General features: G+C 44.1%; 1 protein-coding gene across 2 annotated transcripts; it reads right to left on the bottom strand.

Moving 5' to 3' along the window:
* Nucleotides 1-766: 766 nt before the first annotated feature.
* Nucleotides 767-25464, bottom strand: ZBTB1 (zinc finger and BTB domain containing 1). 2 transcript variants are annotated; one of them, XM_010214846.2, is made up of 3 exons: nucleotides 25444-25464; nucleotides 12996-14904; nucleotides 767-2584 (listed from the first exon to the last, which is right to left on the bottom strand). In XM_010214846.2, exons 2-3 carry the CDS (start codon nucleotides 14882-14884, stop codon nucleotides 2548-2550), a joined length of 1926 nt encoding a protein of 641 aa, XP_010213148.1. In that variant the 5' UTR covers nucleotides 14885-14904; nucleotides 25444-25464; the 3' UTR covers nucleotides 767-2547. The 2 variants fall into 2 exon arrangements, with proteins under 2 accessions (XP_010213148.1, XP_088395643.1); XM_088539517.1 differs by lacking the exon at nucleotides 767-2584 and having other exon boundaries at nucleotides 11625-14904.

The raw sequence follows: 25464 nt of genomic DNA, 5'->3' as shown, positions 1-25464 counted from the left end.
GCAATATTTTCAAGACTTCTAGGCATTCTTATTGCTTTCTTCTGAATTTTCTGTGTTCAGGGTCTGTTTTTCAAGTGCCATGATAAAAACTGGAGACACTACTATTAGGACAGATTCTTTTCAGTGGAAATTAGAGAGCTTTTCTTACTTAGGTAACTAATGATTCCACCTTGCACTTGTTTCTAATAGGGAACATTTTAAGTTTTCAGATCATATCTTTATCAGGATTATTTACCAAGAGTATTTTGTATTCTACTCTTCTAGTATAAAGACTATTTATGCTTGGTGTTGTTTGAAAATATTAAAAGGATAGTCTTTGATGGATAGAAAAATAAATAGTGATGGCGATGGATAAATGAAAATACTTTTTTTTTTGACCTGCTCTGAGTAGGGTTAAACAAAATACTTGTATTTTGGTATTTATTGCAAAGCTGGAAAATGTCGATAAGTCTTAAACAAAAAAAAAAAAATGGTGTGCTGTAAATACAGTCCAGAATCAGTGCTTCATATAAATCAATATAATGGATTAATCACTTTCATTTTAATGCTTAGTTCAAAGAACTTTCATGAAAATGAAGCTGTAGTTGCTATGAGTTTCTCTTATTTTCTCATTTTTACTTGTCTTGGTTTTCACCCTTTCATTCTTATTAGATTAATGGGGGAAATTCTGAAGCGGATGAAGCAGCTGCTGATTCGAACTTCACCCTTGTTGATGGGACTTTTTAAACTTGGGCTTGGATGGAATTAAATAAGAATAATAAGCAGATTTGTAAGAACATTTTATTCAAGATACTATATCAAAGCACAGATTAAGTTTTAAAGGTAATGAAAACTACCCTGGAATATCTTCGCTGATGCTTTACATAGACTGCAAGTAATTGCTAAGATACAGAAGAGTCACAGTCTGTTCAAGACGTCCTATGCTTAAAAAAATTCCTTTGGCCTAGTAGTCTAGGCCTAACTTAAAGTGATGCTATAAGCATTTTCCCCTCCTGGTCTTGGCTTTCTGAAGGTACTAGCAGTTTTGCAACATCCCTTGACTCCAGGGAAAGATGATTGTGTTTTGTACTAGATTTTTCCAGCTATATTCTGCCTTTTCCCACAGTAGTTCTCCAGGGGTTTCTGGCACCTATTTCTAGATATTCACCATCATTCTATAGCAGCCAAAGTGACAGAAGCGTCAGCATTCCAGTAAGGTACTGAAGGTTTTATAATGCCTGCATTAATGTAGATGTTACATGTTAACAACACTGATACCTTAAATATCTATGTGCTGAAATGTTCAGGGCTATGCAGTCAGATTAAATAACCACATTCCAAGATATCTCACCATCTTGCATTTATATAGCAACTTTATAAACTCAAAAAGAGTAAAGCAAGCAAAGACACATGTCCCTATACAAGCTGCAATACAGACAATATTTTACACACTTTATAACAGTAGTAACAAAAATAATGCCAATTTTAAATGCTTCTTAAGATAACAGTTATACTGAACAATGAAACATCCTTTTATAGACACAGCTAGAATTAGTAAAATGCATTAACTACAGCAGAATATAGTTCAGCATGATTAGTCTGCTTACAAGTCTCAATCTCATTCTCTGTTGTCTGGGGGACAACATGGTGGCCCTAAATTTGAAGCATTGTCTGCCTTGTTTTGCCTTTTTTTTTTCCCCCATTAGATTATCTGGAAATATTAGGATTCCTGAAATACCCAAATCTGAACATGAATGCCTTATTCTCTTCTTCCAGGCAGCTTTTGCAAGGTTTAGATCCAGAACAAAGTGCACACTGTGCCTTGTGAAGATTATTTCACATTTATTCATCTCCTTGTTGGTCACAATTTTTCACCATTCTTGGAATAAGACCAGAGCACCATTTCTTCACTCCGTATTTAAGCACTGTGCTGCATGGAAGGTCCTCTTCAGCTTGCAAATGATGATGGTGGTGACAAGGGGTGTCAAAGGCAGCTGGATCTATCTCACCATCCTGTCCTTCCTCAGGGACCCTTTTTGCTCAGTTTTCAAGATTTTTTTTTTCACCTTGTTTCACTTGAGACTAAAACACATTATTTCTTTAGCACATGTTAGTTTAGCATTGTAACTGTCTGAAAAATGCTTAAGTTTTAGTTCACCGTATACATTTCTAATGTTTAAGCTAAAAATTCTGACCAGCTTTAGTCAGTAAGCCTCATTTCAGAAAAAGGAGCAGTCCAATGTGATTAACAACCTTTGCAGACTCATTTGAGCGCTGCCTTTAACACCTGGCATCTGCCTCTTGGCTATCTGCTCTGCGAAAGGAGACATCAGTTAGTTTTTCACATATGTAAATGATAGTCACAAGGAGATAAGTTTTATAGAACAGAAAAGAGTCCAAAAGAGCTTTAACTGAGTGTTCTAATTTGTCTGCTTTGGCGCCTTTTGCAAGTGGTATGTCAAAAAAGCAATGATGATGCCAAGTCAGATCTGACACACACGGTTCTGAGTTTTTAAGACATCTTTTGCCGAATGGTTCTTCCTCATGTCTTCTTCAAACCTGGTTCTCTCAGTTGTTCAGAAGCTTAGAAGTCCCTATTTCACTACTGCCATGCAGAAAAGAAATGCAAGAAAAACATTAAAAGTCAGAAGCCCACATTCTAGTACTGCATTTGCTAGCACGACGGGGCCCTCCCACCTCGCTGCGGTTTGGCCGTGCCGTGAACACCCCTCTTTCCTTACGTTCGAAGCACCGAGATAGGGAACTCTGCTGCAAGTCATACGGCTCGTTTCCCTCAGCCCCTGTCCCACCAAAACACAATTTAATCCTCAACAATGTTCTGCTCTTGTTGCAGAAACTTTGCATTTATTTCATTTTTAATGTCTTCTTTGCCCCCCATTTGCAAAACTGCTAAAGGTTCACTGAAGAAAAACCCCTCCCAGGAGTTATTTTTTGCTATGTGTTTGTTACTTTGGAACAGTGGTTTATGGCTTGGGTTAGTGGATGCTCAAGCAGTTGGAAGAGCGGTATTTCCTTCAGCCTCATCCTTCTCCTAGCTTGGAACACCCACCACTCTGGAATACTTCCTCATACCGCTTCATATGCGCCTCTTCACTTGTTGCTTTTTACTTGTCTGACTCAAAGGCCACCATTACACATTTATTTAAGTCTTAGATTATTATTTTGGATTAAAAGCAGCCTGATGATACAAACATTTACGATTCCTGAATGTGTCTGTGGACCAAATTAATTGATGATAAATGTAGCAGTTTTGTAACTGATACAAGCTGTGAATAACTTTGGAACACGTGTATATAACATTTTAAAAGAATCCTCAGGTAAACAAACCACTTTCTTTCTCTTAGCATGTCAATCACATTGCACAAAGTGTGCTGCTGTACTGCCTTCAGATAGCTACTAATTTACACTTGATGTTTTTATATACATCATAGCATCGCTGGACCGAGTGGCTGTGTCTATGCTAAAGAGCAGGAAAGGTTCTGAGCCTGCACGTGAAGCAGCTTTATCAGCTGTTTATATATGATTTACTAGAGCATCCTCAAGGCTGCGGAGGGCTAGATTTGCCCACATGCCTTTGAGGGGAAGGTCCCGAGTCCTGCATGTCAGAGGCACCCATCTGACACGTGGCCTGGCCCAGAATATCTCTATATCGTATCTTCCCCTTATGCAGTGTCATGTATTTGATGTTGGGCAAAGAAGTCATCGGGGAGGTCCTTTTTTTTCAAGGTCTGATGCCATTTGTAGACAGTCGAGCTTGGACTGACCTCATTACCCAGACACGCAAAGGAGAAAAAATGTGTTCTAATTACAGTACACATGCAAATATTTAAACCTTTTTTTTTTAAACCCCAGGCAATATCAGTGTTTAAAATCAATGTTTATTAAGGTGCTTCCCTGTATTTTACAGTCAAAAATCTCTTATTTGCAGATTGTGTGCAAGCCATGAGGCATGACTGAGCTCCTCCACACTGCCACGCTCAAATACAGCGACTCAGCTGCGAGAGGTCATCTCTGCCTGTGGGAAGGTGGGTTGCCATTGATAAATATTATTTTTTTTTCTGATGAGGCTGCAAAAATACTACTAGTGGCAGTTGTGGTGGTGTGGTTCACACACAGAACTGAACACAAATGAACAGCTGGCATTTGTAACAGTGTTTAGTCCATAGTGAGCTAGATTAGAGGTAACATGTTTGGTCCTACTCCCACTCTCTAAAACTGTCCAGTTCCCCAAAGAACAGATAAAGAAAAGCACAGTTGTAATAGGATCTCCTCCTACAATCTTCACACATTAAACTCATCTAAACTGTAAAATTGGTTCATCTTTTCAAATAGAAATACAGGTATTTTCAATTAGCCACCAGATGGAGCCCATACGTCCCCGCCACAGGAATACATTAACATCTGCAAAAAGTTAAAGTACTTCATAGATATTGCAAGAGATGCAGTTTCTTCCACTTCATAGAAGTAATAGAAAACTTGTGATTAGTTAGAAGTTCACAAATGAAAGGAGGAACTGGAGATGAGCAAGGATAGTTCCCCAGATTTGGCATAATCAGGTTGCTGAACTACATGGCATTTACAGGAGTTTGACTTGTTACATTAGGTGGGTGAACTTGGCCTAACACATAATGTACTAATAATGCTCTTTTAATGCTTAACGTATATATCAGAAGTCTGAAGGTTTAGCTAGCTAAGGGCAATAAAGCCCCCAAACTAGCAAGATCTTCCAGGCCCCACTTGGGAGAGGAGAACCCTTGTTGTTCTTCCTCAACCTGCTTTCTATAATGTGAAGGGAATCACAAATTAAAAGGCAAATCCTGTTCTAAAAACTCATGGTTGTAGGGCTTCAAGCTTAGTAAACAGGAGCAATATCTCCCAAAGCCTATATCCTTAATGATTAAAGTAGGCAGGATGTTCCTTTCATACCATATATGCTTTTTATTAAGAACTCTATAGCCCAGCCAGGTTCTTTATGATTAAGGCACAATCCCAGTGATTGGAAGAAAAAGCAGATCAGAGAGAAAAGATTCTGGTTAGTGAAAGACATGGGATTAACGTATGTGTTTTAAGGGACAGCTCTATTTTGACTCTGTAACAAACCAACATATTTCATGAGGTCTAGAAGGCCACACACCAGTTCTACTTTTATAGTAGCGCTCTGTTTGAAACTAGAATTTATATTTGGGGTCTAGGCCACACTGAATTTGATCAAATAAACACATTCTCCCAAGGAAACCACCTTGGAGCTATTTAACTATTTGTCTGCACAAGCAAAATAAAGCAGAAAGAACTGTAGCAATTACAGTTAAGATTTCTTGTGTCTTACATTTTGTTTTTGTAGTTACTGTTCATCAGGAGCTTTTTATTTTGTGGCAGAAATGACCATGTTAGAATGAGCTAGTAAAATTTAAGTGAACCACCATCCTGTCCCAAAGCATAATAGGTGGGGCTTATAATTCCAAACACCCAGGCTATAATTGGTGATGTGTTTTACAAATATGTTTTTACAAATATGCAAGTGTAGTGGAATTAAGTTTAGATCTACCCAACAGAAATGCAGCTCATAGATATGAGCTCCCCCCTGGACTGTAAGAAGTATTAAGTCCATGTTTCTGTCTGCTCTATGGGATTCTATTCTGTATTTCCTCCCTGCACAATACTGTCATAACTATCAATAATAGCTGGAGGAGGAATATTCTGAATTTAGTCTCTTGAAATGCTTCCACTTTGTATAAATAAAAAAACACTGGCAAGAGACCAGAATCTCAGCAGTTGAATGGCTGGGACTTTCTCCTGGGAGACACGAGCTCTGCAGGCAGGGCAGAGGCACCATCCTGAATAAATACTCTGATGATGTGTTCTTGTGTAAAAGGAAGGAATGTGACACCATCAGTCTGATGTATCTATTCTATCTATTGCCAAAACCAGAAATAATAGATAGAGCTCGGCAGACTCTGTTTATAGACTTTCTATCTGTATTTCCACCAACTTCCATGGTCTTGGGGCGTTTGCTATGGAGAAGACATTACATTATTTCTCCCATTCATTTTTGAGGGAGTCAGAAGCAGAAGTCCTTTTGATAACAACCTCCAATTTAGTGGAATGGTTATTTAAAAAAGGAGAGAATACATATGAGTTATGTCTTCAACTCTCCCTACTATACTACATTTATATTTTAAATCATTGGGTTCAAATGAACATGTGAGAACCATTTAAAAGGTGAGGTTTTAGCTCTAGTCATTGCTGTAATTTCTTTTACAGCACATTTCAGAAACCAGAAAGCAAATAGAAGAGCCAAAATGATGAATTTTGAAAACAGCAACCTTCTGATTAAGGGAGGAGAGAGAAGATGTAGAGGAAAAGACTGGTTGTTCAGATTTTAGTATTAACAACACTGCTGCTGCAGACACCTTGGTAATGCCCTGACACTGATGGATCTGTGTCTTATAGGTAGGGAGACAGGCTGAGAACCCAGGCTTTATATTCAGTCCTGATTTCCAGTGGATTTCACACAATTCACAGGGCTTCCAGGATTTGGAGGTCTTTGGGAAATAATCTCTTCTCATTCCATGTCAGTTTTGGGTTGTTCACAGAACGACAGGACTTTTATGCAATTATCTGTCATTTACAAGTCAAAAACTGACACCCAAAAGTCTCACTGATGCCAGACACAGTTTGAGTAAAAATAATAGCAGCATCAGGGCTTGAGAGGGAAGTTGTTTCTTGAACAGCTCTGAAAGGGCTAGTTTTTTGTTGGTTTTCTTTTCTCCCACAGGAAATGCTAAAAGCAGGATTGTTTTTGTGGTTGTTGCTGGAGGAAGACTTACTATAGTTCTCATATGCCAAAAGACACAGGAAAGGATTAAACTTCTTTGTTTTCTCTAAATTGTAAGGGTTAAGACAAGTTAAAAATATATTTTCTTCTCCAGAGTGGAACAGATGAGTATTTTATAAAAAGATTATTAATATGGGCCATTCCAAAACACTGCTGGCCTTCAGAGGAGCTCATCGCACTCTCACCAGAGGCAAGGGCACCCAAAGGCTCCCAAATTCTGCGTTCTGAGGAGGAGCTGTTCCACACCACAGGGGCAAAGCAGATGAGAAGTTAAAATCTGACCCCTGGCTGACTACGTCCTGATTTCTCATCTCCTCATTTCATTATTCTCCCTTGATTGCGTTCATACGAAACTTCAAAAATACGTTGTCCAGTAAGTTTTTGTAGGAAACAGCTTCTCTGAAAGTATGATGCACAATACTGTTTTCCTATGAATTGAAGAAAAACTGTGAGACATTTATGGACAAAACTGGTAAAAGGAAAGTTCTGATAGATTTTTTGTTGTAAAGTTGACACTAGTCATTCAAGTGTATGAAAAGGAACAGACTGTTTCTTTCAGGGCTGAACATTTATAGTCACAATGAGCTGAGTCTTGAGCTGCGTGATCTCTCGTCCTGTAACAGATTAAGATTTGTCTTTCTTCTTGAAGAAAAAAAAAATCACAATTAATTCCAGAATTGCAGAAGTGACTCTGAAAGTGGCAGAAAAAAAAATATAAAATCTGTTCTGTTTTCTAGCATCTTCTCCCTTTAAAATCTCAACCTAATAACACATCTCAAGAATATACCCCTTAGTGATACTTCAGGAGGTTTTTGAAAGTTGGAAGACAATTTAGAAAAAGGGTTTACAGCCACTGAGAACTAAAGAAGTGTCATCTTCTAAAAGCATGTTCCTAATTTTTAGCCTCCAGCAGACTTTTATAAAGTCAGATTAGTCATGCTTTGGTGTGTAGATCATTTAACTCTGTGACAAGCATCCAGCCAGCTGAGAATTGGGGAAGTCAGGGAGTATTTGACTCTTAACCCTTCCCGGTTAAGAGCAATTGCTGGCGGGGCCCGGGCTGGCGCGGGGCCGCTGCTGCGGAGCGCTCCGCAGGCTATTTCCAGACAAAGAAAGCTCCAGAGCATATTTGAGGGGTGAGCCGAGCACAGGAAGCTTTCCAGCCCTCATAAAGAGGGCAGATAGCGTGGATGCGGCTCAGTCGTACGCGGGAGGCCGGGCGGCCTTTTTTCCTTATCAGGAAATAGATGAACTTAAGCGCAGAGCGCCCACGAGGGTGCTGGGGGAGCCGGAGCGTCGCTCCGGCTGCGCTTCCGGCAGCCGCTGCCGCTGCGCTCGTTTGAGCAGAGGAGCCCCCTCCAGCCACTCATTGCCATGTCGCTGCTCTTGCGCTGGCACAAGGCGTGATGCACAGTGGGGAAATGAGCCCCACAGAGCAGGGTTTGGGCCGGGGTGAAGCTGTACAAAAAACGTGTTGGGCAAGGGGGCAGCACACAACATATAGGAACCCTTGTAAGCTAGGGGGGGAGGGGGAAAGGGCTACCAGGGCTCAAGGTAAACACCATGAGGAACTCACTCACATCCTATCAGTAACTGACATGTCCTGCCTTCATCTTTTAGTATGTTCAAATACAGTAGTATAGGCAAATTATTCACTTCCATAGCAACCCATTTTTAATGTAGTCTCAAACACAGTGTATTTTCTGTTTTCAGCTATGACGTAAATATACACTGAATTGTATTTTCTCCATTAACTGAAAATATTAAATGGAGAAACCCCCTAGTAAAAGGTGCAATTCCTAATTCTGAGTTCTGTTATATTCTGGTCTATCCAAATCAAGATCCCTGTGCAAACCTGTTAAATTACAAATATTGTTATAGACAAATGTGAATGTTCTTTGAATAAATTACCTTCCAATAAACACAAGTATATATAATTTTAACATTTGAAACTGTCTGATACTCAAAAAGACGCTTGAGAGCTTTTCTTTTTTTTATATTTTCAGGTTCATTCCAGATCATTATGAATTTCCTCTTTGTAGCTTTCAATAAATGAGTAAATCCTGAAAGCTAAGAGCTAGGCAGGCTAGTAATATTTTTTCAGAGTTGTAGCCTACACTACTGCCAAAATGAGAAAAACAACAGAGCAGAAAGGGGTCCTCCATCAGTGAGAATAGCAAATCACTTAGAAACATTAGCAGAAACTCTGGCAAGTCCCTGCCTTATCTAGCTCTACCTGTACAAACGTGATAGTGCTCACATGTCCACTGAGTGATCCCTGTTCTACAGGTCCTTCATGCTAACATTCCATCCAGTGCAAGAAGGAGATACAAAGGAACTGCGCTGGGATGACTGAAAAGTACAAATCTGATAGAGGAAACAGAACTTTAAATGAGGTATTTTTGTTTCCCCTTGGCCACCTTTCAAGTAACCATACGACTTCTAGGATATCGTAGCTGCAGTTGTTCTCTTGGGTCTGCTTTTGTTCTGTGCCTCTGCAGTGCGTGATGCTGTTGGCGACGGCGCAGGGAGGGCTGAGCCGCTGTCCCCGGGGCTCCTGCCGGCGCGGTGCCGCGCTGGGGAACGCGCTGCCTCCCTGCCGTGCGCAGCGCCAGGGCCCAGCTCCCCCCGGCCGAGTTCCACCGCCCGCATCCCTGCTGCCCTGCCAGCCCTTCTCTCCATACCCCAGGGCTGGTCCTGCACATATTTCCAGGCCACCATAAATACTCTCCTCCCTACTCACAAGCCAGGCTGCCTCATTTATTCCTTAGTACCTTTGATTTTTTCCTCAAATTTTCTGCTTTTATCACTTTCTGGGCTATTTCTGTCATTCTGTATTTTTCCGCCTACAAACAAGATCCACTTGGAGCTCCCCTGCAGTGCTGTTCATGCTCTTTTTCAGCCTCAGTCTGGACACTCATGCATGGGAACTCCAAGGAACTGTTGTTGTTTCATAAGAGCAGGAAAAAACATTAATTCAAGTGCAATAGGAAAGGTATTAACAAACTTTAGAAACTCTTTTTTTTTCTCTTGAGAAAGGTTACTACAGCCTAGCTTAAATCGGAAATAGAGGGGTATTCCAGCGTGTTTGTAATGGAAGATAGTACATAGAATACCATCATTCCCAATTCCTCAGTTTAGTTTCATTAGCCGGCAGGCTGCGCACACTCGGAAGTGAATTGTTTTTGTAAAAGTCTTGGGGTTTCAGGTCAGTTCAGATCAATACATTCTAAGCAACGGCTCTTGACTCAGAGCAGAAGTGGCTGCAGGTGACTGTTAGCCCTCAACTGAATTCTGAAACCATCTCGTTTACAGAAGTCTCCTCCTTCTCATCTCTACTCCTGCATCCCGACACCAGCTCCCACCTCAACTCTGCAGGGTCTGACTGGGAGCTGGTGCCGTAGCCTGCAGAGCTCAGGCCTAGGGCTCTGCGAGGCATCCCCAGGACCTTCTGTCCGCTCACCGGGCTCCCTCTCCACGCCACCTTGGGATCTTGTCCCCTCTGCACAGCTGGCTCTCTCTTCTCCTGGGGTCTGCCAGTTTTTGGCCTCCCTGGTGAGCTTCCCAAATCTCCCAGCCCAGCCTGTGCCACGAGGCTTTCCTGCCACCTCTCCTGCACCCCCAATCCTCGCCCTTGCCTCCCTTGGCTGCCTTTCTGCAGTTCAGATGGAGTTGATGTCTGAAGAGGTAACATGAACATCAGGGAATTCGTATGTTCAAGTGTCTGAACCTCCCCCCTCTAGCTACAGCACTTGGTTTAACCAACTATTCATATCTCAAAGACAAACCTAGCAGATAGTTAAATATTTTGTCTTTTGAAGATGCTCATTATCACCTCCTTACCACTGATTTCAGTGCTAAAGAGCATTAAAATAGCCATACTGATCATTTGTTAAAACAATTACATACTGAGCTGCAGTCCAGTTTGGGATGGGAAATGTAGAATAAATCCCTTGGAAGGGAGAAGTTTTGAAATAACTGAATGCTAATGTGAATTAACCTCAGTGGTGTTTTCTGCCCCAGTGTTACTAAGCCTGGGCTGGCTTCAGCACTGCACTAAAACCACGTAGGACTGAGCAGATACCACAGAATGCTAAAGGTCCGAGCTGCAACTGCAGCGCTCGGCCAGCTGCGAGTTCAGAAGTGAAGCCTGAGCACTGGTTACTCCCTGCTCCATCACTGCGCCTCGAAGAGATCCACATCCCCAACAATCTTGAGAAATTCCAGGGCACTTTTAAAAATGAATAAGAGAACTGATGCTAATTTAGGTGATTACAGTGGAGATCATCCACTGGTTTAGTGTATTTAGCCTAACATCTTGCTCTATAGTCCCCTGTAATGAAAGAGCAAGGTGCAAAACTCAATGCTAACAGCGACACAGGAGCGAGAGCCTTGGGCTGAGCCTTCAGTTCCTGGCTTCCGCTCCCAACTTCAGCACTGACACACAAGGGATCTAAATTACTTTGTGCTCTCCATGGCTCCAAGTGGAGAGGGTGTCATTGCTCTCTGATAAAGCGAGATCTGCAAGGAGAAAGTATTGCTAGGCTTTATTTCTCAGTAGTTTTCTCCACCACTTAATACTAGAATGCTGCTTTTCCCCCATTAAAAATCATGCACTTGGCAAACATTTAGACAGCTGGTGCCTAATAGTCAAAGCCAGTTGCTCTTGCAAAGGCCAAGCAGCCTTGCTGAATTGATGTCAGCTGACACATTGTAGGATTTTAAAATTCAATTAAATTAAGAGACAAGCTACACAGATTAGGGCTATGCTAAAATCAGGAAAAAAATCTTAAAAGGCATAAAACGTCTTTACATTTATTAAGCAAACTCTGCAGTCTTTTCTTGTTATATTCTCGTTGAAAAACAGAACATTCAGAAAGTATCATGAAAACAAGAAACAAAATCTAAGGTTCACATGAGCCACACTCCCCTTCCCCCCTTCCCTCCCCCCAAAGCAACGGGACTATCTTCATACCCATCCCACTTTCAACTTTCCAACAAAAACAGCAAGGCACCCATTTACAGCTGGGCTGGGAAATGCAGTCTTAACGCAAATCACAATTCTGCATTCCTAGCAATCCACCGTAACCACTCTTCCCTCGTGTATTAAGATACGCAGATTATATATACCCACGTAGGTACAGATAGAAAACAAAAGGCCAACATGAGTTGTTCAGCAGAAGCGCCCATTACAGCTCTGCTGGAATTTCAAGTCTGGGAAATGACCAGTCAGCTGGATATTCCTTGGTTATCGTGACAGTCATTAACTCCCTTTCCCTTCGTGCACACCAGTCCAAGCCTGCAAGGTTTAACTGGGCCTACGTGTTCTCCACAGTGGGATGCAAATTTCCACAAAGCCAAAAAGCAGAGGGATGGGGCGGCTGCCTCTGCCATTACAGCAGAGCCAGGAGAGCAAAGGATTATTTCTTGGCATTTTTTTTTTCTCATTTTCAAAATTAACTTGAGGATTATGAACAATTATGCTCTTCCATGTTAATCACTGTGATCTAAAGTTTTCACATGAAGAAACAACACAGGGAAATATTAAAGCACTCATCTTATGGACATGGATCGGAGAACTGTTTAATAGCAGTCAGTGAAGGGGTAACATTGTGCTTTTAATCTACAGTTTAAAAATAATGATTTGTATATCTACTTAGTAAAACAATAAAATTAAGAACAGAAACTGATATTAGGAAACAGTGAAAATGTAATAATTAAACACATGATGCTTTTCAAAGCTATATACTTAATGAGCCTAAATAGACACCTATGATTAAGAGGGTCTTAAAAAAATAATAATAAAAAAGAGACTTATTTTCAATATTTTTTTCTCAATTTTTTACTACTATACTGTATGCCTTGCTTTGGTGTTCTCTCTGCTGACAACTGAATGCTTTAACAGTATGTTTATGCTCATGTTCTTTTCAAATGCTTGGCATTATAGTGAGATCTCATATCTTTTCTCAAATTAAATTTGGCTCCACACACTCCACATGTATACAGATGAACATCCATGTGCTGCTCCAGTTGTTCATTATTTGGGAATATCTGAAAGCAGACCTGGCATATAGTCTCTCCAGCTGATAAGTGAGATATCATATGCCGTACATGGTCATGTTTTCTGAAGTTTCCTTGATCACAAATGGAACAGACATACCTGGCCATTCCCTTGTGCATATCATTGTGGAGCCGCAACTGGCGTTCTCTTAAGAACTGCTTCCCACATGTCTGACAAACAAACTGTTTTTCCTTGGTATGAACAGTATAGTGTTCCCGCAAGTGACACCGCTGATAGAATCCTTTCCCGCAAAGGTTGCAGAAATGCTTACGTCTGTGATCTCGTTCGTTCTCTTCCATCATGGAATTCTTAAACAGATCTTGCTCTAGGCAGCTTGACATATGTTCAACCACTAGGCTTTCAGTTTCAAAACGCTGGCCGCAATTAGGGCATCGGAAAGGACACGCAGAATGCTTATATAACTGTTTTTTTTGAAGACTGTTCATTTGGAAATGCCCGTCCCTGAAGTCCTCTAGCATCTCTGCAAACATCATGTCCCTTATTTCTGACTGTTCCTCAGCATTTTCTTCCAAGTCCATTTTTTCCTCAGAATTTCTTATACCATTCATGGTCAGATCCTGGGGTTCTCCACAGGTCTGTGCGTGATCCTGTAACTGTTTACCTTTGACCAAGATTTGACCGCACTTGCCACAAGCACATATATTTTCTATGTGTTTGGATAAATAATGGGAAGATAGATCTTCCTCGGTGATTGTTAGCCCACAAAGTTCACAGGGAGCATTCTCCACATCTTCCTGCACGGAAGGAGCTTTCCTACTAAGGTGCCGGGGACTTTTTAAACACTTTCTTTCATCCTCATCCATGGATAAACGGGGCTTTAAAGTCTTCCGAGCATTTCTCTTCTCCCTGAGCTCTTCTTCAACGTAGTATCTGTAAAGCGGCTCTTCCTGTTCATCATCGAGGTCATCGTTGTCAGAAGACTCATTGCAGTCTTTATCTGTCACTTTAATAATATTAAAATCTTTCAGCTCATCGGTGGGATTGTCCTCTGGTTCCATCTTGATAATAATCCTCTTCCTCTCAGAGGCCCTGCTTCCTTCTTCACCTGATGTCTCTGATGCAACCGTGCTGCTTTTTCTGCTTGTGATGTTTGACACGGGAGATGATGAATCATCAGCAGCTTGGCTTGTGTCCCCTTTATACTTCTCTGTTTGTCCAGAGAGTAGTTTAGAAGAGTCTTTTTCGCCAAAGTCACTTTTTTCAGCACCGTAGTACCTGGCACTTTGGTAAGGATGCCTGTTGGTGCACGTTAACACGTGCTCATCCAGTAACTTTTCACAGCTAAAGCTGAACCCGCAGCTGTCACAGGTGAAGCTCCTTCCGAAACGGCGGGAATGGGACACGCGATCCTTCGTGTGAGAGAACTTGGACGTGCTGCTTTTTTTGCAGACGTCAAATAGTTGTTCGGGGAAAGCGCTCAGCTGCAAAGCTTCTTCATCGGGCTCTTTGTTATGGGACGTATTTACTGTTGAACTTGGCGGCTCCATGCCCCACCTGTTGGCTTCACTGCCATTTCTAGCAACCGTATCTTCATACATCCTCACGCCAAATATCATTTTACTATTCTGGGTGCTAGAAGCAGAAGATGAACATTTTAAACTAGACGAGTCTGTATCCTGTATATCTTCTAGACATTCAGGTACATTGTACAACTGTAAATAGTTCATGGCTACTTTAAATTGCTCAAAATTGGTAGGGGCTGTCATAATTTTTCCCAAATACATGAACTGTAAGATGAGATCAAAACATTCAGCACTAATCTTCATGTTGCTTAGATTCAGCTGGGCTGTAGTGTGTTGGTGATTCATAAAAAACATCCTAAAATAAGAGCTGCACGCAGCAAGGACTGCTTTATGTGCTTGAAAATAAATATCATCAATAGCAATGCAGCAGTCGCAGAGAAAGCCCCACTCTCTTTGGTTGTTTAGCTGCTGAAGGACATAGTTGCTGTGGCTGGTTCGTGCCATCTTGCACTTCAGTTATAGCCCTGCATAAAGAAGAAGACATCTGTTATACGAGGAGCACAAAAGCAAAATTTACTCAAGTGTAGGCAGGAACTGCCATCTTTTTCCTCTCTAGATCTTCTCACACTGTCTGTGGTACAATTTACCATCTGGAGATCTTTGTTGGTAACTGCTGAAGAATATTAATGCCAATGAAAACATCCATAATTCCGTGTTCTCACAATTAGACATCTCACAATAGGAATAAGCTAGTAAATATAGCCACCGCATGCGTGACAGAACACTGGAGCTAGAATATAAATTGGCAAATATATCTCAAAGTTTTACAGCCCTTGTTTTCACATAGCAATTCTGGATGCAACACTTCAAAAACTTAACAGGGTAGATGTCTATAAGACGGTCCCAGCACACTATCTACACAAGATGACTATAAGAAATTACTGTTTAGTCTCAACTTGCCTTCTTCACCTGCCAGTGTAAGGTATGTGAGGGCACAGGTTATTGGAAAACAGGCCTGGCTCAGCTCTCCAAAAAACTTAAGGAAACAACCATATCAGTGGAGTGTCCACTGAGGCAATATATCCGCACACCTATTGAACGTCAGGGCCGCTCGGGAGCATTCTCAGCTTTATCTGGCAGGCATCCTGCAAAGCAGACCCACGAGCACGCGCGTCCTCGCGGCGCGGCCTAGAGCGGTGCCACGTCCAACGCGCCGTGAGGGCCGCGCGGCGGCAGGATGTGGCGCTGGTGGCGCCTCCGAGCGCCCTCCGCACGGAGTGCTCCTCCGGCGGCGTCACGGCCCCGGGCATCTACATGGGGCAAGGGGCAAAGAAACACCCGGCAGCGGAGAGCCGCGGAGCTCGGCAGAGTGGAAGGGCTGATGTGGCCTTTGCAGAAAGGAGAAAGAAAACGTGCTGTTCTTACAGTAGTAAAAATACCCAGAAGAAGGATCTTGTAAAAAGGAGGGGTGCACTTGGTTTACAAAAGGTAAACTATAGCCAGTTCAGCCACTGCTCATTCTCAGAAATCTTCACTCATGTATTTAATCCCTACTGAAAACACAGGGCAGGGGTAAGGAAGCAAAAGAAGGTGTAAAGAGCACCCTAACTGAACAGAAAAGCCTAAAGCAGCAGTGAACATTCTCAACATCGTGAAAGGCTACTGCAAACAATAGAAATAACTGTAAGAGATCTGTATAAATAAAGTACAAGCTAACAAGCAACATGTGAAGCAGTTTAATATGCTTCTTAGTGAAGTGCTTGGCTTGCTCTGTGACAGGAATATTATCTCCATTCTTTAAACTGTCCAAAATTAAACCAAACAAGAAAAAACACACAGAAACGCTCTTCAATTTTTTCTTAATCCTCACCATCATTTTCCTGACAATTTACATCTCCCAGAGATGGGGATATGAGCACAGAAAAACGCAGTTCGTCAGTTATGGCACTGAATTCACAAGTCAGCAGCAGGCCTGACATTAGACACTGTTCTCTTCCTCGGTTTTATCGGTGACAACTGCGGAACCAACACGTTGGGGTTCCCCAGACGGGAAAACCCTCCTGCCAATTCACAGAGTGCTCTGCCACAGAGGCACCACAAGCAAGTATTAACACACAGAAAATGTTTAAATGTATCTACATCAACGTAAGTACTGTCATCCTCCCTCTGTATTCTGCATTAACCTGCTGTACGTAACGGTTTATTTACAGTGCCAGTTTCATACTGCAGCAGGTCCTGGAGCTGAGCCCAGTCTTCTACCCCAAAACTCAAAGCGAGCTCCGTGCCGCAGTCCTCTCCCCAGCCTGGCTCCCTGCAACGGCTGAGGAAACATAACTCGTTACATGAAATTCATTAGTTGGTTTTCTTACTAACATGCCAAAAGGTGGCTTTGGATACTGAAGCATCTCTGAAACAATTTCATACCTTTTCTGCAGAAAAAAAAAAAAAGTCTAGTCCAAGTCTTTGCTAGCTTCAGATGCTAGCAAAGCTCTCCACATCGAGCAACAATAAAGAGCACTTGACACGTTTCCAAGTGCTAAGGTGTTTGGGATTCGAGGTAATTCATCAGATACCTGACACACTGAGTTGCAACAATAACAGCTGAATATTAGCAAAGAATTGACTTCAACTTCCACAGACAAGAAGAAAGAGTGAGAAGATACGGTCTGAAACACTGCTGGCCTTTTGCTGGGTACTGCCATCAGTACAAGAAAAGGCTCAGGTTTGATAGAGGAAGAATTTAGAAGTGCTGGGTTTAATCGTTATTATTTTTCCCCATACAAAGACAAGTTTTAATTTTTCATTAAAAAAATAACTTTTTGTACATGTTTTCCACTGTGTCTTCTAACAGAACCATGGCAGTACAAGCAGCAAGCCTGTACCAAAACGATGGTCATAAACCATCCACATGCACCTGCACATAGCAGGCATGTCAAAACAGTGACTTGGCGCCCAACATATCTTTTCTGAATTTCTTCTTTGGAAAAAAAGTGAAAAACGTTTCCTCTTTTGACAGGGGAGCTCTGTGGAGCTTTCAGCACGTGAGTCCTGAGATGCAAAATCGACGTACTGACAGCGCCTGGCTCCTACCACCACTCTGGACAGAACCAGCCTGAGATCAAAGCTGCTTGAGCAGTAAGGTAAGAAGCTCAGATACGTACACAGTACCTCCCTCCAAGGTATGACAAGCACGTCGTAAAACACAGAAAATGTTTAAACTTATCTATGTTAAAATAAGCACTGGCATCCTCCCTCTGGATTGTGTATTATTAACCTGTTCTGTCTAACTATATGTTTACAGTTGCCAACACTTCCCATTGACAGAACCTGTTTTGGCTAATTTAAAACTTAACACATTTCAGCTAGGAAAGGTAAAGGTTTCCTTGAAATTTTCTGGAAAAAAATAAAATATCAGTCCAACGCAGACAAATTTTACCCAAAACAGTTCCAAGAATGTGGCTATGAGAAAGCTTTTGCTTTTAAATTAAGAAATGTGTTGGAAACCTTTGAAGAGAGACTTCATATGCGAAAGGGTGTCGAGGTTAGATATGTTGTCACAATGCAAAAATCTGCCTAAATTTGACCAAGCTACAAACTTGGGGCAGGGAGGATGAATTACCAGTTTGTTCACACTTCAGACTGACTCTGTTAGTAACGATAATCTCAGGTTGTAGCCTTGCTGAGAACATTTCTGCAGCTCCTTTGTACGTGGGAGCCTGCCCGAGTGTGAAAACACCCCTTTCCCCCAGACCTCGGCTTGGTGCGGCCACCAGGGACTGGGTGCTCCTGCTGCGCCCTCCGCGCTCCTCCCCACAGCCCAAGGGAAAAGGTGCTGGTTCTGGTTGGCAAGAGCCAGATCGAGGAGCCGGCTTGGTGAAAATAGACCGGGAGCCATGGAAAGGACACGAGGAGAAAGAGTGAGGAAAAGCTGTGGGAGCTCGGGGCCAGGACAAGCCAGGCTGGGGAGAAAGGGGAGGAAAACAGAAAAAAAAGGGGAGGAGCTGCAGAAAGGGCAGTCACAGGATAAAGAGATAGGTGAAATGAGGATCTAAAGAAAGGGAAGGCAACTGCTTGGCCAAATCACAGGAGCTAGGGCAGCAGGAGGGACATGACAGGACAACCTTCTGGCTTGAAAATGAGCAGGAAAAAAATCCTAGCATTCACCTGCTCAGAACCTGGAACCGAAGTCTGAATTTGCCATTCGGCCATTTCCTCGCAGTGGTCACTAATCATCCTGGTTTGCTCACAAGCTCTTCCTCATCAAGAGCAAAACCTCAGAGAACCTTAACTTACAATCACTTTGGTACTTTAATTGCTAAAATGGCAGAGATCTGCATCTATCATCCCTGTGGGTGGTTCAGTGTTGCAAACTATTTTTGAAGTTTGCTTTGGAAAGAAAAGCAAACATTAGAATAAAAACAGGCCCTTTTTATAAAAGCAAATCGAGGCTTCAAATTTAAGCGCCATAATTAAGCATCCCAATGCAATATTAATTCAGCTACTCTTTAAAAATATGTTGTAGTTCGGTCTTCGAATGCTCCTTTTACCAAAGACTCTCACTCAGGAAAACAAGATCCCATGGTTTTCAGCAGCGGGATATGCCATTTCAGCCCTTTTTCCCTTTTAGATAAGTCTGGCCTGCATTTGTTTTTTGGATGTCCAACTGTCGATACGCAGGGGCACAGTTAGGAAGTGAGCTCAATGAGAGTTTTCCCATTCTGTGTACATGACTATCTTGGAAAATCAATGCTCTGTGCACATTAGTTTGCCCACTCAAAATGTGTAAATACTTCTGATCCTCTCTGACTCCCTTTCCCAGTTCAGAGCATGGCCAGCCCCTTGCCTGACGTTTGTGAAGAGCCCAGCTGCTGCAGTCACAGAAAAGTCCATGAGGAACCTAAGTAATTCCATTCTGAACAACAACTCATTAGCAGTAAACGAAACAACTGGCCACACTATGAACGATACAGAGGTGAAAAAATATGCTAGGAAAATAGGATATTAAGGTAAAAAGCAAATATATCTTACTCAGGCAATTTCACGCTGATCTTCAAACCCAAGGTCACTATGTGCATTCTGTTTTTCTAGTAAATGTGTTTTTATATTGCTACGCTTTGATTCAAACTGTTTGTCTGCTGTCAGAATTTTCCTTTTGAGTCACCACTCAGATAAAATTACTACTCAGATGTTATCATGAGCAAGGTAAACTGCACTATTAATGCTGTCTAACCAAATACGTTGCTTAGAAGTTGCTAAGCAGAAAGAACAGACATTTCCTATAGTAAAATGCTTTTTTCCCCCTCAAATTTAAATCTTTTAAGATGTTTTAAAACTGAAGAAGTAAAAGCCCTCTTTTTTTCTTCTTTTTTTTAACCTCTAAGAGACACTGGTAAAGTTCTGGTAACTTGCCTTTAAAAAACTACCACAACATTCAGGATTTAGGAGCCTTTCAGCTCCTAAAATTAGTAGGTGGTTTTCAAAACCCAGCATTTCCACTGCTGAGCAGGCAAAAACGGATTGCTTACATGCGTAGTTGCTGGCTGCTTTTCTTTGGAAACCAAGAGCAGACTCAACAAAAGTATAATAAATGAGCAAAGAATTTGGTGCTAATAGAAAACCAGACAAAAACCTCAAGAACACAACTCCCAGTTATCCAAAGAAAGAGCGTGGGCAGCAGAGACCACATTCCCCATCCCACTCTGACGCCGTATCTCAAACCCAACCTGGGTTCTTAAGAACTCCTCCCAGAAGAGATAGTTCATCTCTATGGATCGGATCCCCTAAAAAATCTGGATTTCTAAACGACAGTGTCCAGCCACTCAGGAGGATGCCTACATGGTATGTCTAAGCTCTCGGTGTAATACATGAGAAGTTCAGGCATAGAATGGAGTTATCAAGAGGCAAGAAATTTTATCTACAGTTAATGAAGAGAGCCACGGGGATTGCTCTGCTGCTGTAGAGTCTGAGGAGGGGCCTCGGCTTACACAAATTTGGCAAATAAGGAAAGGAGTTCGGGGACAGGTGACCGCTGGATCAGTCCACCTCAACAGCATGTATGGACAGGTTGCAGCTTGTGTTGCAGGTTTAGCCTTGACAATGAGTTAAGACATTTATGGGAATTCCACTTCCTGAACACAGAAAAAAATTGTATGAAGCTCCATTACTTGGACTATCAAGGAGTGGAAGTAGAGTTTATCCTCCTCCCCAACCAGCTGCTGGGAGGCAGGTGAGTTCTGAAGCTGTCTGCAAAGATGCAGTTACTAATCTTCATACACATCCCAATGGCTGCATCAAATAAGTTTTAGGAGCCTTTTTGCCACTGTCTAGCAACAAGTTTCAACAGATACCTGACCTAGATTCAAACAGGGAAAAGCAAAGTGCTCAAATCCCCCAAACTGCCGCCCGCAGGAGCCATTCAATCCCGCGCTGTACGCAGGGCTGTCCTGCCGAGTCAGCATCCGCTTCCACAAACGAGAAACAGCAGTTGAAATTTAATGAGTCAAGATTCTCAGCTGCTCAGTGACGATACGTTTTACGTTCCCAAGTCAGATCACTCCTCGAAAGGTGTGGAATAGGCCAGGAGTAAACAGAGTAAATAAACTCCAAAGTTGCTATCTACTTGGAACAACTTTAGATCATATCTATGGAGTAAAAAGTATTAAAGAGAGCTTAATCAATGTTTTAAAGCAACTTTCCAGCCACACACACACACACACAGAAAAAAAAAAAGCCAGAAATGTACTGTTATCCTTTATCTGACAGCTTTACAATTGCAGAAGCTTGTCAAGCAATGTGGTAGCGGTACGTCTGAAAGAAGGAATTAGTGGAAACAAACTCCAATACCAGCTTTAAGTCTCGGAAATGATTATATGTTATCCCAACACTGAACTTCAAGAGGCATCTTGGTGCTTAGCCATAAGCCGCCTGCCTTCCAGAAAAGCATCCTTTGCTACGTACAAATTGGGCTTTGGCATAACAAGTTATTGGAGGCACAATACCCAGTGACACATAGGTCAGGCTATATGTTTTATTGACACTTTCTACTCTCAAATGCTACAAAATTTACTTGCAGCACTAATAAGTATAAAGCCACTAAACGTCCACATGAAACAAAGCGAGTTTAATGAATAATTGCAGCAGGTAGCTAATTCTAGAGAGTTTTGCAATGGCACGGCATACATAAAGACAAAATTACCAGACAAATCTGAGGATATAAGTGGTCTTCATGCATATTACATACGCTGCTCTGCCTACACAGCCTGTCTGCCACCTGAACCAGGCCCACCTATGTGGGCTCCAGTTGCAGAGCAGCACAGCAGCATTTGCCTAATTCTGCACTTCAGTATGCTTACCATGCTTAGGCAGAGGAAGGGCAAGTACTGGGGAAACATTGGTCAAAATGAAATTTGTATACTAGTTTCCTGCTCCAGAGCACCCAGGTGAGAGCTCCTGCTGTAACAAGAAGGAATGAGGACACCACGGTTTTGATTAGGAAGCTTTCACTACCTCAGGCCTGAGGAGCTATTTTTTACTTCTGTGCAACAACTAAGGCCTCATCTCCCTAGACTTTCTGAGCTTTCCACTGTTGGTAACAATGGAAGTCTGTGAATGAAGCAATTAAACTCACACATGCAAGTAAGAAAGCATCTAAATACACAAAGTCACTGAATTATATGAGCACTCTCGTCATAATTACTGCAGATTCCCATGCCAGCGCGGGTTGCTTTTCGTGAACATTTGCGTGAACAGAGCTGAAGCAACCCTTAAGCGTGCGATCTGCACAACTCAAAACTTCCCAGCTACTGAGGAAAAAAAAAGGCTCTCCCTTCTCCCAACTTCCCATGCCACACAAATCCACATCCTTATTATCCGAATTACTCCCTCTGCAGCCACCCCTCATCCATCCAAACAGCCCCTGTACCTACCTGCCCTCCAGCATCTCAAGCAGCGCTGGGGGGCAGCTAACATGACTTGCTACTGCCAAGTTTTCCTGCCCGCCATCCAGAGATCCCTGCACAGTCCCATGAACTCGCTGTGCTGCTGCTCCGAGGGCTCTGCGGCGCGGCGGCACCGCCACGGGTGCCAGCACTGCAACAGTTCACATTTGGCCAGTTTTCTGCATAGCCATATGGCCTACACGCGTCGCCCCCGCTCACCACAAAAGCTTAAGATCTAATTCGGTGGAAGTCGGATGCCAACATCCCCTTTGCTCACTACTGATGTGTGGGTTTTTCCAAGAGCTGTCATGAGGAATGTTAAACAAACACCTTTAATTAAAGGAATGTTTGTTTAATGTAATTAAAAGCCTGGGGATGGCACCACTGTTTCAGCCCCGGACAATTTTGCACTATTTGCTGTACCTGGCGATACTGAAGTGCACCAGAGAAATCATGCAGGCAAATTACATAATGTGGCAGTAAATAAATCCAAGTATCAAACAGCATCCAAGCTGTGCTCTCGTGCACCCATGCCTACGTGTCAAGAGGAACAGGCACTCATCTATCAGCCCTGCGCAGACCACGCTTGAGGATATGAGTTACAAAGAGTCCTTCTTAAAAAAAAAAAAAAATCAAAAAACCACAACGAGATTTTAAGTCCCATTTCCTCTATTCTTTTTACACCCTTTCTGCTTGGGAAGGAAAAGAACATTTTCCTTTTAGGAAAAAGGAGGAAAGGAAGGTTTTCAAGGCTGCTCCCCGAGCAGCCAGGGCTTGTTTTTGTGTGACAAAACTCGGCGCTCTGCGCGCGGCTGCCCGCGGAGCAGCCTGCGCTGCCAGCGCCGCTGAAACCCAAGTCCCGGGGCTGGCAGGGTGGAGCGGGGCTCCCTGCAGCGCTCGGCGGAGCCACCGCGACTGCATTACAGTGCGGAGGGAAAATCGGAAAAGAGTTGGAAAGAAAAAGGGGGGTGTGGGGGGGGAAAGGCCAAAAAAAGGCAACTGCAACGTGCGAGCCGCGCGGAGGGGGAGGAGGCTGCGCTCTCGCAGCGGCGCCTCCAGCGCCCAGCGCGACTGCGAGCCCCAAAGCGGACGGAGCCTGCGCGGCCGCCGGTCCCCGCGCGGCAGCATCTCCCGCGCCGCTTCCGCAGGCCCCGGCGCGCGGCGCAAGGTCCCGGCGCGGCGGCCAGAGCCCCCGCCGCCGCCACCATGGCGGGCCGGGCCGCGCCGCGCCGCTCCGCGCCCCCCGCGCCGCGAGCCCCGCGCGAGCCCCGCACTCACCCGCGGCGCCGAGGGGAGCTGCCCGCGCCGCTGCTGCCGCCGCGGCTGCAACAAAGGCACTTCCGCCGCCAGCGCCGGCTCCGCCGCCGCGCCGGACCCCTCCCCTCGCGGCCGGCGGCTCCCGCCGCCGCCAGCGCCGCCGCGCCAAGGCCGGGCCCGCCGGGCGGCTCCCGCCGCGCTGCCCGCTCCTCCGCCCATGCCGCCCGCGCCGCCTCCCCGCCCCGCGCCCGCACTGACCATAGCGCGGGCGGCGCGCCCGGCCCCGCCGCCTCCCGCGCCGAGCGCCGCGGCTGCAGCAGCAGCAGCAGCACGGAAAAAAACCAGCCCGGCTGCGCGCGGCGCCGCGCGGAAACGGCTGCCCGCGCCGCGCGGCCCTTGCTGCAGCCGCGAGGCGCCGGAGCTGGCGCAGCCGGCCGCGCTTCGCCGCAGATCACGGGGACAGCGCTCAGCGCTGCTGCTGCTAGTGCTTTTTTTTTTTCCCTCCCCTCTCCGGGATGGATTTTCCCAGGCCCTCTCGCTTCCCAGCCGCTCCGTGGGCACGAGCAGCCCGGCTCTTGGCTACCCGCTCCTCAAGGCTGCTGGAGAGCTTTTCTGCTTGTCTTGCCACTTTTCCACCCCCCAGTTGACATCTGTCATTCAGGAGTGTTTAATCTCCCAAGCTGCTCGGTTTGGGCACTTTGTTTCTGGAGATACCCTGGGCCTTCTGCTTGCCTTGGCTAATCAGGACCTCTCTGAGCACCAGGCAGGATGAAGGGGGAAAATTAATTGCAGTAAAGTCAAGGATTCAATTACAAACTCAAAAATACTTACCAAAAAAGAAAAAAAAAAAGATAAAATCTCATAGCCTTAAAATGTATCCCAGCTCCCTCCTCCAGTGATCCCCAGGGTTGCTCTGAGGCCTCTCACAACTGGAAGCAAACGGGCCAAATCAGATTAATTGTGTCCCGGTATCCGAGTTGGACCTCATTCTTACCCTGGTGCATGTTTGGGGATTTTCCAGACGCTACTGAATAAAAGCGGCACTTTCAACATGCGTCTCAGGAATCCCCCAAGTCATGACCGTGGTGTGGGGCGGCCTCTGCACAGCGGTGGTGGCCACGTGGTGCTAAGGCCCCTCCAAAAGAATCTGCACGCGACACCCTCTTATTGAGCGTTTTTTTTATACGAGTTAAATAAGCAGCCTCCATAAACTGACACTGTAAAGGCTTCCAGAGCACTCCGAAAAGCTTTTGTTACAGGGCACAGCCGTCTAGCTTCCCTTCTACATCTCGTGGGAACGCAGTGCACTTGGGAGCACGCCGCCATCCTCATCTCAGCCAGCCCTCCCACCTCTCCCCATGCCGGTTTGGGAGCTCCGGCCGCCCCAGGGCAGCCAGAGTGGCTCCTCATCGTCCCTGGCACTCGCGCTGCTCACAGCAACCACCCACAAGGCTTCTCATTCTGTTTATTTTTGTTTGCTTTTTGAAACTTTCTTGGCCAGAGCGGCACAGTGAGCAGAAGCGCTCATCGAGTTCGCTGTGATTATATCCCAAGTGCCTCCTCCAGCCCCGCGGTGTCGGTGTCGGCGGTACCGGTTGCAGCCCTTCGAGGTGTGTGTTACCTACCGTTGCGTTTCACAGCAAACGCTGCTGGCAGATTTCACTTCTCGACGTAGCTCCCATCTATTGGGCTTGAATTCTCTGCAAAGTCCTCCTTGGACCAGTTTCAACCTAAATAACATGTAAATAATTAATCATTTAAATAAATAGCACGCTCTCTGCAAATAGCAACTCACCCTGCCTTGCGGGTTAAGAGATATGTCAAATATCACAGGACTGGGTACAAAACCTTGAGCCGCCCACCGCTAACCTTTGCTGAGAAGAAAAGCAG

The sequence above is a fragment of the Tinamus guttatus genome, unplaced genomic scaffold (assembly GCF_059628265.1).
Source record: "Tinamus guttatus ecotype Peru unplaced genomic scaffold, ASM5962826v1 Tinamus_guttatus_pri_ptg000048l, whole genome shotgun sequence".
In the NCBI taxonomy this organism is placed as follows: domain Eukaryota; kingdom Metazoa; phylum Chordata; class Aves; order Tinamiformes; family Tinamidae; genus Tinamus; species Tinamus guttatus.
This window is presented reverse-complemented; position numbering and strand designations above follow the sequence as displayed.